The 13352-nt window shown below is 47.3% G+C and overlaps 2 protein-coding genes across 2 annotated transcripts; both read left to right on the top strand.

Moving 5' to 3' along the window:
- The first annotated feature begins 244 nt into the window (after nucleotides 1–244).
- On the top strand, nucleotides 245–2290 carry LOC123080553 (hydroxyethylthiazole kinase). Its single transcript, XM_044503488.1, has 2 exons — nucleotides 245–780; nucleotides 1415–2290. Exons 1-2 carry the CDS (start codon nucleotides 349–351, stop codon nucleotides 1805–1807), a joined length of 825 nt encoding a protein of 274 aa, XP_044359423.1. The 5' UTR covers nucleotides 245–348; the 3' UTR covers nucleotides 1808–2290.
- A 4539-nt stretch (nucleotides 2291–6829) lies between these two features.
- On the top strand, nucleotides 6830–10960 carry LOC123075508 (uncharacterized). The gene is made up of 2 exons (XM_044498100.1): nucleotides 6830–6964; nucleotides 7622–10960. The coding sequence occupies exon 2, from the start codon at nucleotides 9731–9733 to the stop codon at nucleotides 10886–10888; it is 1158 nt and encodes a 385-aa protein (XP_044354035.1). The 5' UTR covers nucleotides 6830–6964; nucleotides 7622–9730; the 3' UTR covers nucleotides 10889–10960.
- The last annotated feature ends 2392 nt before the right edge of the window (nucleotides 10961–13352 follow it).

The following is a 13352-nucleotide window of genomic DNA, read 5'->3' as shown; positions in this document are numbered from 1 at the left end:
TTTTACATTTGTCGTGTTTTTAGATAAGAGCAATCCTACATTTGCCTTGTGACCTTGGATCCAAAATTTGCCATGGCAAAAAGATTATAGTTGTGTAAAAAAAGCGTGATAACTCAAAAATGAGAACTGAACTTACTGCCCAAAAATTCAGTTATGTATCAAGGTGGCAAAATGTTCGTGTGTTCTGTAAAAAAAAAAGAAGTCGTCAAACTGAAATATCCATTCCTCGGCTCGCTTCCTCCCTCTACACCGCTGGCTTGGCTGGAACCCCCGTGCGCCGCCAACCCCGCCGCATAACCAAATCAATCCCCCACCCACGGCGAGCGTCACCGCCCGTAGGCCGTCGGCATGGACGAGGAGAGGACGGGGGCGTGGTGGGGCCGCCGCGCGTGGGCGCTTCTGTCGGCCGTCCGCGAGCGGGCGCCGCTGGTGCAGTGCATCACCAACCTCGTCTCCATGGACATCGCCGCCAACGCCCTCACCGCCGCCGGCGCCTCCCCCGCCATGCTCCACTGCCTCCGCGAGATCCCCGACTTCACCCCGCGCTGCCACGCCGTCTACATCAACGTCGGCACCCTCTCCGAGGACTGGCTCCCCTCCATGCGCGCCGCCGCCTCCGCCGGCCGCCCCTGGGTGCTCGACCCCGTCGCCGCCGCCGCCTCCGGATTTCGTATGGAGGCCTGCCTCGAGCTCCTCGCACTCCGCCCCGCCGTCGTCAGGGGCAACGCGTCCGAGATCCTCGCCCTCGCCACCCGCTCAGACTCCTCCACCTCCTTCAAGGTACCTGAACTAAGTCCAATCCTATTAACTGATTGTTACAAACTAATTTGATCCACGTGCTCCTAGTACTGTTATTTCGAACGACGATTGATTCTTCAGCTCATTTGGGGTCATTGTGGTTGTCATTCAAATTGACTTGCTGGAAACAAATGCTGTCCATGTATTCTTGTGGCTAATTTCAGGTTTAAAAGAAAAACCATAGCCTAGCTTTAAGTACCACAAGTGCAGAAAACAGAGAATGGCAATACTATGGAAGAAACACAAAGGAAAGGGGCAACAAAGCGACTAATTGCCTTAACGTGCCCCTCCTCCCACAGAACTTCTCCCACATCGATAAGTAGTTTGAGAGGTAAGTCAGGAGCTGCTATGCCAATTTCATTCTGAAGGAAAATGGAAAACAATTTTATCAGGGCGATGCACTCCAGTCATTATCCTGTCTCTAAAGAAATTTTGGACTGCTCGCCAGACGTCCCTTGCGTTAGTGAAGTTTTTTTGCATGGATTCCAGGACGATTGCCTGATTGTCTTATCTCCCTCTTATTTGAAGACGAGCAACACGCATACCAAGCCAATGCCGCTTACAGTATATATTCCATCTTGCCTCTGATGGCACTAATACTTGTGGCCAACTGCAGGGTGTGGACAGTTCACATGACTCAGGGGAGGCCCTACAAGCTGCGAAAGCATTGGCATGGTCCAGCGGGGCAGTCATTGCGGTATCTGGAGCAGTTGATTTCATCACGGATGGTGAGCAGGTCCTCAGTGCTAGCAATGGTGTGGCAATGATGCAGAAGATCACGGCGACAGGGTGTGCTGTGACTGCTCTTATAGCGGCTTTTGTTGGGGCGGATCCTTCCGATGCTCTAGCCGCAGCGGCATGTGCGCTCGCCATCTTTGGACTTGCTGGAGAGATAGGGATGGAGTCAGCGAAGGGACCTGCCTCTCTCAGGATGCATCTCATCGATGCTCTCTACGGTCTCGACGAGCAGACCGTCACATCTGGAGTAAAAATTGCGCTGCTGCCGTAATGCGTGTGTGCCGTGGCTATCAGTGTTGTAGGAGGTACAGAGTCTGGAGTAATCTGCAGGATCGTTTCGTCTCTTTGGTGCTTGGAAAACCGTGAAGCAGATCGGGTCAGATTGGCTGTCAGATCACTCATCCATGTGTACCACCCCCCATCAATAATCCGGTGACCATCCCGGCTGTAGTAAGTACGTACATAGTTGTCAATTGTGATCGAGTAAGCTCTTTTTTTCCTTCAAAGAATATAAGAGAGAATCTTATCAAGAAGTCAATCAAGGATATCGTTCTTTGCGAAGCTTGAAAGGCTCTGTTTTGTTCCTCTGTGTCCTCTGTCTGAGATGTGCTCTAGGCATCCAGTTCACGTCAAGTGTGCAGTTATTAGTCACAATTCTCATGTGTTCAGTTGATGCTCAAACTTGTAATCTTCCATGTAAGCTATATATGCCGTGAATTTTCTTCCTACCATCAAGAGCTTTTTCCTCTGACTACTTCAAGTTACGAGGGTCAAGGAGTTACCAGGTTTGGATACAAGTTCTCCGTGGCTCCAAAAGGTGAACTACCAAGAGAAATACTGATACAATCTCCAGTTCTCCACGGCTCAGCTGAAGTATTTTGCTAAGAAAAATAAACTCTGCCCTGCCGAAGTCAGGGGCAACGCGTCTGAGATCCTTGCCTTCGCCTCCAGCTCAGATAACTCCTCCTTCAAGGTACCTGCTCTTGCCCTACCTTCATTGCTATCGCGGGAATCTCTTCTTTCTCAATTTGCAATCCTAGCAGTGACTGACACAAGATCTTGACTAAATAAGATGATTGATTGTCAAATTGCCATGTGCAACTGTAGGATAAACAGGGCCGGTTATTTTAGGGTCAAAAGCGATTCCGCTCAATAGAATTGATGAGATTATATCAATAGTTAACTGGATGAAATGAAGTGAAGGAAAATACAACATCTGAACATTCTCCTCACTACGTTTCAACCTACCTTCTCTACTAGTATTAATGGCCTTTACCTTCCTTTTCTTGTGGCTAATTTCAGTTTAACATAGCTTTAATTGAAAGCTCAAATAAGCAGTCTGATACAACCTGTGAGGTCCAAACCTGTGCGTGTGTGTTTGTCAGACATCAGCTTCCCCTTGGGGAGTTTGATGGCTCAACGGCCATTGTGGAGTTACATCTTGAGCCTTTGCTAAAAGGAAATCACATCTATGAGAAGATTGATTTGTGAAAGCCCTCTTAGCAATTGTAGGGATGTGAGTGACTTTAGAGTTCCTCAAGGCTGTAGAAACTAGAAAGAAGTCAGCAAGGATAGGCCTGATGCTCCAGTGACCAGGATTAGAGAGAAGATCTTTTGGCTTCAGTAGCAATATCCAAGGTTTTGCAATCTGTGAGAAAATTTATTTCCCTCCGTCCGAGAGCTCTAGCTACCAAAGCTGTGAATAGTAGCGCTGAAGCTTAGGTCCAAACGTGTTGAAGTTACCTTGTGCCACAAGTGCAGAACATGAGAATGGCAGAAAAACGTGTCCACATAAGGTTAAACATCCACATAAACTCCTGGACCTATCCTAATCAGATTACTTCACCCCCCTGACATACTAAACTGATTAATCCACTACCATATAGTTTGCTCCATAAATCGAGACTGAGAAAGCGATTTTGCCATGCTGGCATGCCATGCGACGAAAATGGAAAACAATTTATCAGGGCGATGCACTCCAGTCATTATCCTATCTTTGAAGAAATTTTAGTCTGCTTGCGTTAGTAATGTTTCTTTGCATGGATTCCAGGACGATTGCCTGATTGCCCTATTTCCCTGTTATTTGAGGAACGAGCTTCGCCGCCGCTGGTCCGACCGAAGATATAACATGTTTTCACCCCGACCAACACTCACCGCCACACCGTGGCAACCATGCCGCCCACGCGGCCATGGCCACCGGGCAGCACCAAGCAACGAGCTCTACCCAAGAGCACCGCGCTACCACGTCCAGGGCCGCCGCCCTGGCATCCCAGACCTAGACACCACCTCACCTGAGATCCGCCGCTACCCCAACCAAAGAGACAAGCGGAAAGGTCCCACCTTTCACACCCCAGGGTAACCCCCAGCACCTGGCTTCCATCGACCCGTCCTGCGGCACCGGACGCGAGACGAGCTCGGTCCTGCAGCACCGTGAGTGAGACGAGGTTGGTCCCGCTGCACCGTGCGCGAGACGAGCTCGGTCCTGCCACACCGGGCGCGAGACGAGCGATGGGCCGCAGCTGGGAGAAGACCAGCCCTTCGACGAAAGTAACGGCCGGACGACGAGCAGGAGAAGGATCGAAGGCCGACACAGACCGCTTACGAGCGAGCCAACGCCGAACAAGCCAGCCGCCGCCGCAACCGACCCGCCACCTCGCGAGCCACTCACCACCGGCCGCCGCCGGAGAAGACCAGCCGCCGCCGAGGAATGATCCGGACCACCGCCATGAGCCACCACCATGCCATGGCAGCCCACAACCACACCGGGACCCCGAGCCGCCCGCCGGCGACCATGGGCCAGATCCAAGTTGATCTGGCCGACACCACCGCCGCCAGCAGCAGCAGATGGCTCGCCGCCGAGGACCACGACCATAGCCATGACCCCACCAGGTCACACCCCGCCCCCGCGCCGCCGACGCCCACGAGCCCGCCGGACCGGATCTGGATGGAGCCGCCGCGGCCAAGCGCACACCACCGCCACTTCCACCGCTGCCGCGCGCACCCCCAACAGTAGGCCATGGCAAGGGTAGCAGCCCACGACCCGTGCCACCGCAGTCCTCATCGCCTGTGGGGAGAAGAGATCCGGAGGACTCCCGCCGCCACCACGCACGCGCCCCGCCACCACACAGCCAGCCACGCCGCCGCCGCCTGCACGCCGCCGACCGGGGCTACGCCGCAGCGCCGCCAGACCCCGCGCATGCCTGACGCCTCCGGCGGGCAGGCCGCCCTGCGCCGCCCGCGACTGTGCGGAAGAGGAAGGGGCCCTCGCCGCCAGCCACCACCAGGGGCTTTGCCCAGGTGGCTCCGGCCGGTGGCGGCGGGGAGAAGGGAGAGGAGGGGGGCTAGGGACGGGAGGTGCCAGCGCCGCCCGAGAACCCCCCCGGGGGAGACGGCGCGGGGGCGAGAGCGAGAGGATAAGCCCAAGAAGCCTCTCTGTTATTATGTTCCTTGTCCATGGATATTGTTATTATATGGGTGTTGCAGGATTACGAAGGTGAGGTTTGGGACGTAAAGTACCGAATCAGATTCCTAGTTGCAGAAATCACGTTGTTTCAGCGGATGCCAATGTGCTCTTGCTGCTTGGTTTTGGTGGGTGGCTGCTTCAAGTTGACAGTGACGGCAAATTGATGGACAGTTTTGATTATGGTCATAGAGACCTGCGGATGTATACATACCGGCTCAAACAAAGTCTTGTCCACCATATCTTCTTCCCTGCTCTAGAAAATTATGCTGTCAATGCCCCGCTTTTCACCTGATGGCTGTTGAGTGAGATGGTGCTTCTTTCTGCCTAGCTGTAATATCCTCATGAGCTGCAATATCTATGGATTGGACCAAGTACGAGCCTACTGGACTCTCCTTCGTTTTGCATTGATGTATATGAGTTATTATTATCAAAAAGGTATGTCTGTAATGTGGTTGCATGAAATCTGTGCTTGTCTTGATAACCTTTCAGGCTGAAGTGACTAGTTTGCCCGTTGACGCTAAAATCAAATTTCATTTGCTCTGCTTTGGAAATATTTGCCAACTGATCCTCCTCATTTGTCTATTTTCTTCAATTGTTAGCTATCTATGTCCCTCATATCACTCTTTCTTGAATTGAAGGATTGACTTTACCTTTCATCTAGTGGTCTTCTTAATAGTCAACATTTAGGGTGTTTCCTGTTACTATCATTTGTTGAAGCTAATGATGAAACAGAGGCAAAAAAAACTGTTACTTGTTGGCCTGCAAACAGCATTTGATTTTAAAAGACCTTGGAGTGCTAGTAGTTATATTTAATGGTTGCATCATAGTCAGTGAAGTATTCTGTCATAAATTCATTTTTCTCCGCGAATCTATTGCCTCTTTGTAGGTAGGTCTTATGGAAACTTTAAGCTCGCCATTATAGAGAACTGGGCATGGTTATATTTGTCTCATTCCAGTAAACTCTAGTATTTTCTAGAATAGACTGATACTGCAACCTGAAAATTCTATGAATACCCTGTTGTGCTTCCATACTGACACCGTTTTTATGTTACATTGTTTGAAATGATCTCTTACTGTTTTACTTTTCCTGCTAAACATTTAAGCATTAGTTCTTCATGTTGATGTTCGATCTGAACATAAGTTTCAGAAACAGCACTGTTTTGTGACAGCATGGCTGTAGAAGCAAGGGTAAAGTCACTCTGATCATTTGTTCGGAATTTTGAAGTAAATTGTAAAAGTAAATTCATCATCCAGATCAGTTGATCCAGCAGGCATATCTGCTATATGAAACTGGAGATTGATCAAGAAGTCTCTTCAACATAAACTGCATTCGAATTTTGGTGCTCTTTGGCTGCAGCAGAGCGAGCTGAACGGCTGTCGCCACGGGGCTGGGGCCTGGGGCGCATGTGCTTGTGCAGTGTGTATGCTCACATCCTCTGTTTTCTCAAGACCTAGGGCCTCTCTATTCCTCAACTGAGATACATGTGTTGATTGGATCATGCCATGTAACAAAGCTGATCATGGAGATGTAATCAATCACATTGAACTCAAACGTGTTGGAATATTGACTAGTGGGTGAGAGAGAGTTGCAGGGGATTCATGGAATGCCAGGTGTGATATCTATTACTTCTATTAATAGTTCTCACTGTACATCTGTTACTTCTTCACCTAGTTATATCTGTCTTTGAGATCATTGTATGCAGTATTACCGTTGCTACCTGGCACTAGTGACATTCAGTAGCTGAATTCAGTTATCAGGGCCCTACTCTACTTTGTACCTTGTTGGTGACTTACACAAGTCAGCATGTCAAATTAAATACAAGCTCATAGTTCACAAATTGGTACCAACAAGGGTAAAAAATGCTGAATACCGCTGATGCTACAGTCTTCCCTTCACTTGAAGGAACAGATCCTTCATTTGATGATGGCGCTAAATGGCCCCATTCGGCTTCACATCTTGTTCATGTTTGTAAGTCACTCAGCATCTCCATCATCTGCATTATCAGCTCAGGCTCTAGTTGAAATGTCAGGAAAACTTCCATTATGAATCTGGAAGTAATATTCTGCCAAGGGATTAGCTATATTGGAAAAATACTCATGAGCAGTTGGTACCGTTTAGCTATGGCGGACTAGCAAACCAAACCTCTGTTCATTGTGACTCAGTTTACATTGTTTTGAGTAATGTTGAGATGTGAAATTCAAGATGACATTTTAGGGCTGAATTTTTTGGGAATTCACAATTAATATCTATTTGACACTGCAAAAACACATGATATCTTAGGTTTTGGCACCGATAATATAGAACATAGTTATTTTAAATTATTGGGCCAACAATGTATATGGTGAATGCCGAGGCAAAACCTTTGCAGATTTTATTCAGTCACCCAACGTTGTTTATTACGATCATATATGTCACACGGAGTATAAGCCACGCACTAGAACATTCTCAGTTACAAGCAGTAGGAAAAGAAAAAATGGTGTGTTGGTGGCTAGGTTAGAAAGAGATATGTGGACCCTCTTCAAAAGTAACATGTGATGATAGTTTGCATCTGTTCCAGCGTTTCCATTCTGATCATTGTGGGATGAGTATGCTCTAACCATTCATGTTCTTATTCACTGCAGGTCTGATAGTATATATGCATGTTTCTGTCTGCAATGATATCTGAGAAGAAACAACGCTGAAACTAACTGGTGCTTTGTAGCGTTAAACACTCCATTTTCATCTGCAACTCAGCACATCACCAAAATAGTACTCCCTCCATCCCATAATATAAGACATTATTACCTCATTTGATTTTCTCTGCTGCCATCACCTAGCAAACTTTTAGGTGACAATATATAGACATTACATCGACTCGGAAGGATCAGAAATATGATTCTCCCAAGCCATAGAAGAATAGAACAGAATGCTGGCGACAGTCACATGAAGTAGTTGCCTCTGCTTGTCAATTTCAATTTCAAATTTGGGGTCTTTGTTTGGTCACAAGATCCATATGTCATATTAGTATGTACAATCTCATGTTGCTAACTGACTACTTCATGTGCATTCTGTGACCCGTTCGTACTATAGTTCTATATGTTGCTCATGCTTTAGGTGTTCATCAAACTTGGAGTTAGAACATCAGCTTAATTGAACACATTGATATGAATTTATTTTCTGCCTACACAAAAACAGACAAGTGTAATTCATAATTCACATTACATTTCGGTTCATCAAATTGAAAACTACACACACTCATTTTTATCCTGCATGGTTAATTTGCTAAGAAAATCCACCCGTACGTTGTGAAAGGTTGTAAATTCGTTGGTTCTGACACATGTGCAAAGGTCATGTTCATTTTGTGTTGCTAGTGAAATATTTATTTCGTTTTCTTACCAGGAGTGTTATGTGAGAGAACTCCCTATTACAGCCTTCTCAAAAATGTGCTTCCTTATTTGGCCAAAATATGATTTTTTTTTCCCATTGTGACACTCCTCCAAAACTGATGCCCAATTTGGCATCTCCGGCCAGTCCGTTGTCATGCTCTGTCGAAAGCCTGTAAGTTTTTTGTTGCTTGGACAAAACTATCCATAGTTACTATACGGGGCATCCAGTCCGTCAGTTTTTTTGCACTACCGTCCAGTTCAATTTGGCACTTTTGTCCAGCCCGTCAGTTTTTTTGGACAAAACTATCCATAGTTACATGCGTCCATCATTTATGGATCGACCGCCTAGTAGGCGCCTCGAGAGTTACCTGACGGTGTCCATGAAGTACCGGTTCTCCGGCGACAGAGCGCGTGCACCTTGCTGGGGCTGCTAGGGCCAGGTCTTCATGGACAGCGTCTCATTGGACGCCTGACATGCGCCTCTTCACTTTGGCATCCACAACAGCTTTGTGTTGCTGGTCTGCGAGCAACGCAACGAGGCATGCCTCGACGTCGTCAAGCTCATCATGTCCAAAGAGTGAGGGAAGTTCTAAGAGAGATAAGAGACAGTGTCCCGGCTAAGGGGCCACTTACCACGTCAACTCCTGGTGATGGGTCCGGTTGAGGACTCCTTGTCAGTTCCGTCCTGGCCGCATCGGGCAGCCCATGGCGTATACAAGGAAGATTCAGAAGACATGCGTACATGATAAGACACTGGATTCATGGAGGGATCTACCTCCTCATGTGTAGCCAACTAGGATCTTGTACCCTAGAACCCTTAGTATCCTATATTAATCGAGGGGCCATGCTCGTAGACACAAGTTATGATATCTTGGTAGTTTACCTGTACTCTGTCCATAGTCCAACAGGAATAAACACATGTAGGACTTAGGGTATTATCCCTTCAGAAAGCTTGAACTTGGGTAAACCATGTCTTTGTTACCGTCATTCCTAGACGCCTAGTTTAGGATCCCCTACCAGGAGGTCTGCCAGATCTAGCTCCGTCAATAAGTGTTTCCTTTTAGGGATAATTGTATATTTTCAAGTAGCACTCAACAACGAAATGGATGGAAACGTCAAATAGGGCATAAAATTTTGAGATTGTCTTGAATAGCAAAGAAAATTTTGTTTAGGGGCCAATAAGGAAATATATTTTTCAGAAGGGCGAAATAAGGAATTCTCTCATCTCCTGCAGAGTTAGACCTTGCAAAAGAACCATCTTAGTCAATTTCTCCCCTTTCTATCGTCTCCTCCGCTCCCCTTCGCCGCCGCCGCCAACACAAATCTACAATTTTATCTTGTTCCTGGAAGGGAGCAACAACCAAGATGCCGACGACCATGGCCAAGGCCGCAAGGGCAGGAGCGGCGCCTCTTCGCCACGACGGCAGCCTTCCGGAGGAGATCGTCGTCTGGGAGATCCTAGTTCGCCTCGACCCCAAATCCCTCCTCCGTTGCCGCGTCGTCCGTCTGCGCCATGCCACCTCCACCCGTGCCTTCCTGCTTGCCCACCATGCCCACCAGCCAGCCCTCCCCATTGCGTTAGACGAAGAATACATCCTCACCGCCGACCGCCTTGCCGCTGCCAAGCTCCACACTGTCGCCCATCTTGACAAGGCCTTCAATCCAGAGGCTTCCTGCGATGGCCTTCTCGTCCTCTCCAGGTACAACAACATGACTGACACCATTGATTTCTCAGTTTGTAACCTGGCCACTCGTCAATTTGCTCCCCTTCAACAACTACATGAACTGGGCTTGCGGTTATTGGGGATGTACTCGCATCAACCTACTGGCGAGTATCGATTGTTACTTGAACGCGATAGCTACAATGAAACGCCTGAAGACCAACTTGGCTACTATGTCTTTGCATTGGGCTCTCACCAGTCGCCAAGGTACATCGGGTGGCAGGAGTCAACATCACAATGCTTCAGTTTACCTGTCTTGGTATGCGATAGCCTGCATTGGTACCCAGTCTATTATGTGAGTGAAAGCAGCTACGTACGGCTTCAGAGTGAAAGCAAAGCGATAATAGTATTCGACACCATAGCTGAGTCGTTCCGGCCAATGCATGCTCCAATTGTTTCCAGCAACTCATATGCCTTTGAGATGGATGGTACACTCGGCATATATAGCCGTAACTATGCCAAAACAACTATTGATATATGGGTATTGCAAAACTACGAAAGCGAGGTTTGGGACTTCAAGTATCGAATCAAATTGCCAGTTGCAGAAATACGGGGGAAGTTTGAGGCCTTTGATGACCATTGGAATGTGGAGGTTGTTTCAGCGGACGGTGATGTGCTCTTGCTAGTCAGTTCTGGTCGGTGTCTGTCTTACGTTGACAATGATGGTAAGCTGATTGACAGTTTTGATCATGGTCGCAAATACTTCTTTTTGTCTAAATATCGGCTCAAGCAAAGTCTTGTCCAGCATACCTTCTTTCAAGCTTTAGAAAGTTCTGCTGTGAACACTTCACCATTCATCTGATGTCTATTGAGTGAGGTGGTGCTTCTTAGCAGCTTTATGAGCTGCAACATCTATGAATTGGATCAAGTATGAGCCTGCTGGCATCTTCTTCATTTTGCATTGATGTATATAAATTATGATCAGAAGCTCTATCTTTTGTGTGTTTATCTATGCTTTTCTTGGCACCCTGGAGGGCTGAAATGACTATTCTGTATGTTGATGCTATAATTTCTTAGTAATTTTGCTCTGCTTTGTACATAATTGCCAACTGATCCGCCTCATGTGTCTATTTTCTTGGGCTGATGGTTTGACTCTGCTTTATTTTAATTATCTTGTGATTTTCTTAGTATTCAATTGTTAGAAATTTTTATGGCTCATGTCCCTCTTCCTTGAGTCAAAGAGTTGACTTTACCTTCTTATGTAGTGGTTTTCTTGATAGTCTACATTGAGTGTGTTTCCGGTTTGTACCCTCTGTTGTCGCTCATGATGAAAAGAGAAAGATTTTTCTGTTTCTTGATGTGCAAGTTGCATCTAATTTGTAGAGCAGCTTGAGCACTACACATTAAAATAAATGGTTGCATAAGAGTAGTTGACACCATTTATCTATGGCGAACTAGCAAACCAAACCTTTGTTCACTATGACTCATTTTCCATTCCTTTCACTGAATTTTGTGGAAGTCATAGTTAATATATACCTACTCGACAGTGCAAAGATTCCGCAATATCTTAGGTTTTGGCAGCGAAAATATGGAACATGGTTATTTTAAATTATTGGGCCAACAATGTATACGGTGAATGCCAAGGCAAAGCCCCTGCAGATTTTATTCAGTCGCCCACATTCTCTATTAAGTTGGTAAATGTCACACAAAATATAACCCACTCACTAGAACAATTCCAGTTGCAAGCAGCACGAAAAGGAAAAGGGTTGGTGTGCTAGCGGCTAGGTTAGAAAGACATGCGTCTTGCAACATGAACTTGTGATGATAGTTTGCATCTGTTCCAGCGTTTCCACTTCCGGACATTGCTGGATGTCCGTGCTTTAACCGTTCATGTTATTATTCGCTGCAGGTCTGATAGTCTGCATGTTTTCTGTCCATGATACCAAATGTTATCTGACAAAAGAACACTGAAACTGGTGCTTTGTAGCGTTAAACCCTCTACATTTCTATTTGCAAACCAGCACATAACCAAAGTACGCTCACCTGGTTTCCTCTGTTGCCATCACCTAACAATCTTTTAGATGGCATTATATAGGTATTATGTCGACTCTCGAGCATCGAAAGTTCGAGTTTCCAATCCATATAGAATGGAGTGATGTCGATGGTCACACGAAGCAGTTGCCTCAGCTTGTCAGTTTTAGTTTCAATTTTTGGTGTTCGTCTGGTTACAAGATACATATCTTATATTAGGGCAACTCCAACATGGTTCGTCAAATCGCCCGCAAATGTCTGAATTGGATAGTCTGGACACTTTAAGCCATGCAATGTGAGTCATGATATTTGTCCGGACCAATTCGGACGTTCAGAACCCCCAAACCGGTACCAAATAGGGGAGGGGATTTAAGAGAGTCCAGACGTCCGCCTAACCCACTATTAGTTGGACCACATCTCCCCCTAGCACATTTGTCTCACTCTTTTTTTCCCTCTCGGTCTGTCCACTGCCAGTCGTACCCACTGTCCGGGTTTGATGAGTACGGCTAAATAGTCGACGCCCCGCCCGCTGTATGCAGACACGTCCAGTTGTCTCCGCCGTTTGGTGATCCCTCTTGGAGTTCTCCTTAGGGCAACTCTAGCAGATCCCCTATATTAAAAGTGCAAAAGGTGCTTCCGGTACCACTTTACTATTTTTTTAGTAAAGTCACTGCTTCGCAGCAGGCAGATCAGTTGTTGCCCGCACGACCAAGGGGGGAGGGGGGGGGGGGGGGGAGGGAGGAACACTAGCGAACCCCGCTCACCGCACCACCCGAGGCCGCTGCCTTGGCATCCGGAGCCCTCCGCGTGTAGACGAAGCAGCAAGGCCTTGCTGCCACGCAGCCCCGCGGCTTTCGTCAGTGACCCCTCCGACATCGACAAGGAGGGGAAGGGGGAGAGGGGTGGCCGCTAGGGTTGCGTCGCCATCCGCGTAGCCCCAAGCAAAGCGAAGCGGGGGCAGCTTTGGTGCCTAGCACAGTGTACCATTTGTGCTCCTGGGGTTGTTGCTTCCTCTGCGCATGTACAGTTGTACACATAACACACACGCACACACTGTCTCCCTCCCTCTCTCTTATGAATGCATTGATACATACTAATGTTTTTTGCGTCTTCTCGAAGAAGAATATCCTGCAAAAGAAACATACCGTGTAGTTGGTAAAAGTTCACAATACGTTTCAGTTCTCAGAAGATAATCATGCCCACTCATATTTGTCTTTTTTTTTTTTTTAGATTTGTGGGCACTCAGTTCTCAAAAGTGGCCGTGCAAACAAAAGCTGGGCTGAGCCCAGCCCAGC

Source organism: Triticum aestivum, chromosome 3D, assembly GCF_018294505.1.
Source record: "Triticum aestivum cultivar Chinese Spring chromosome 3D, IWGSC CS RefSeq v2.1, whole genome shotgun sequence".
NCBI classification, from domain to species: Eukaryota; Viridiplantae; Streptophyta; class Magnoliopsida; order Poales; family Poaceae; genus Triticum; species Triticum aestivum.
This window is presented reverse-complemented; position numbering and strand designations above follow the sequence as displayed.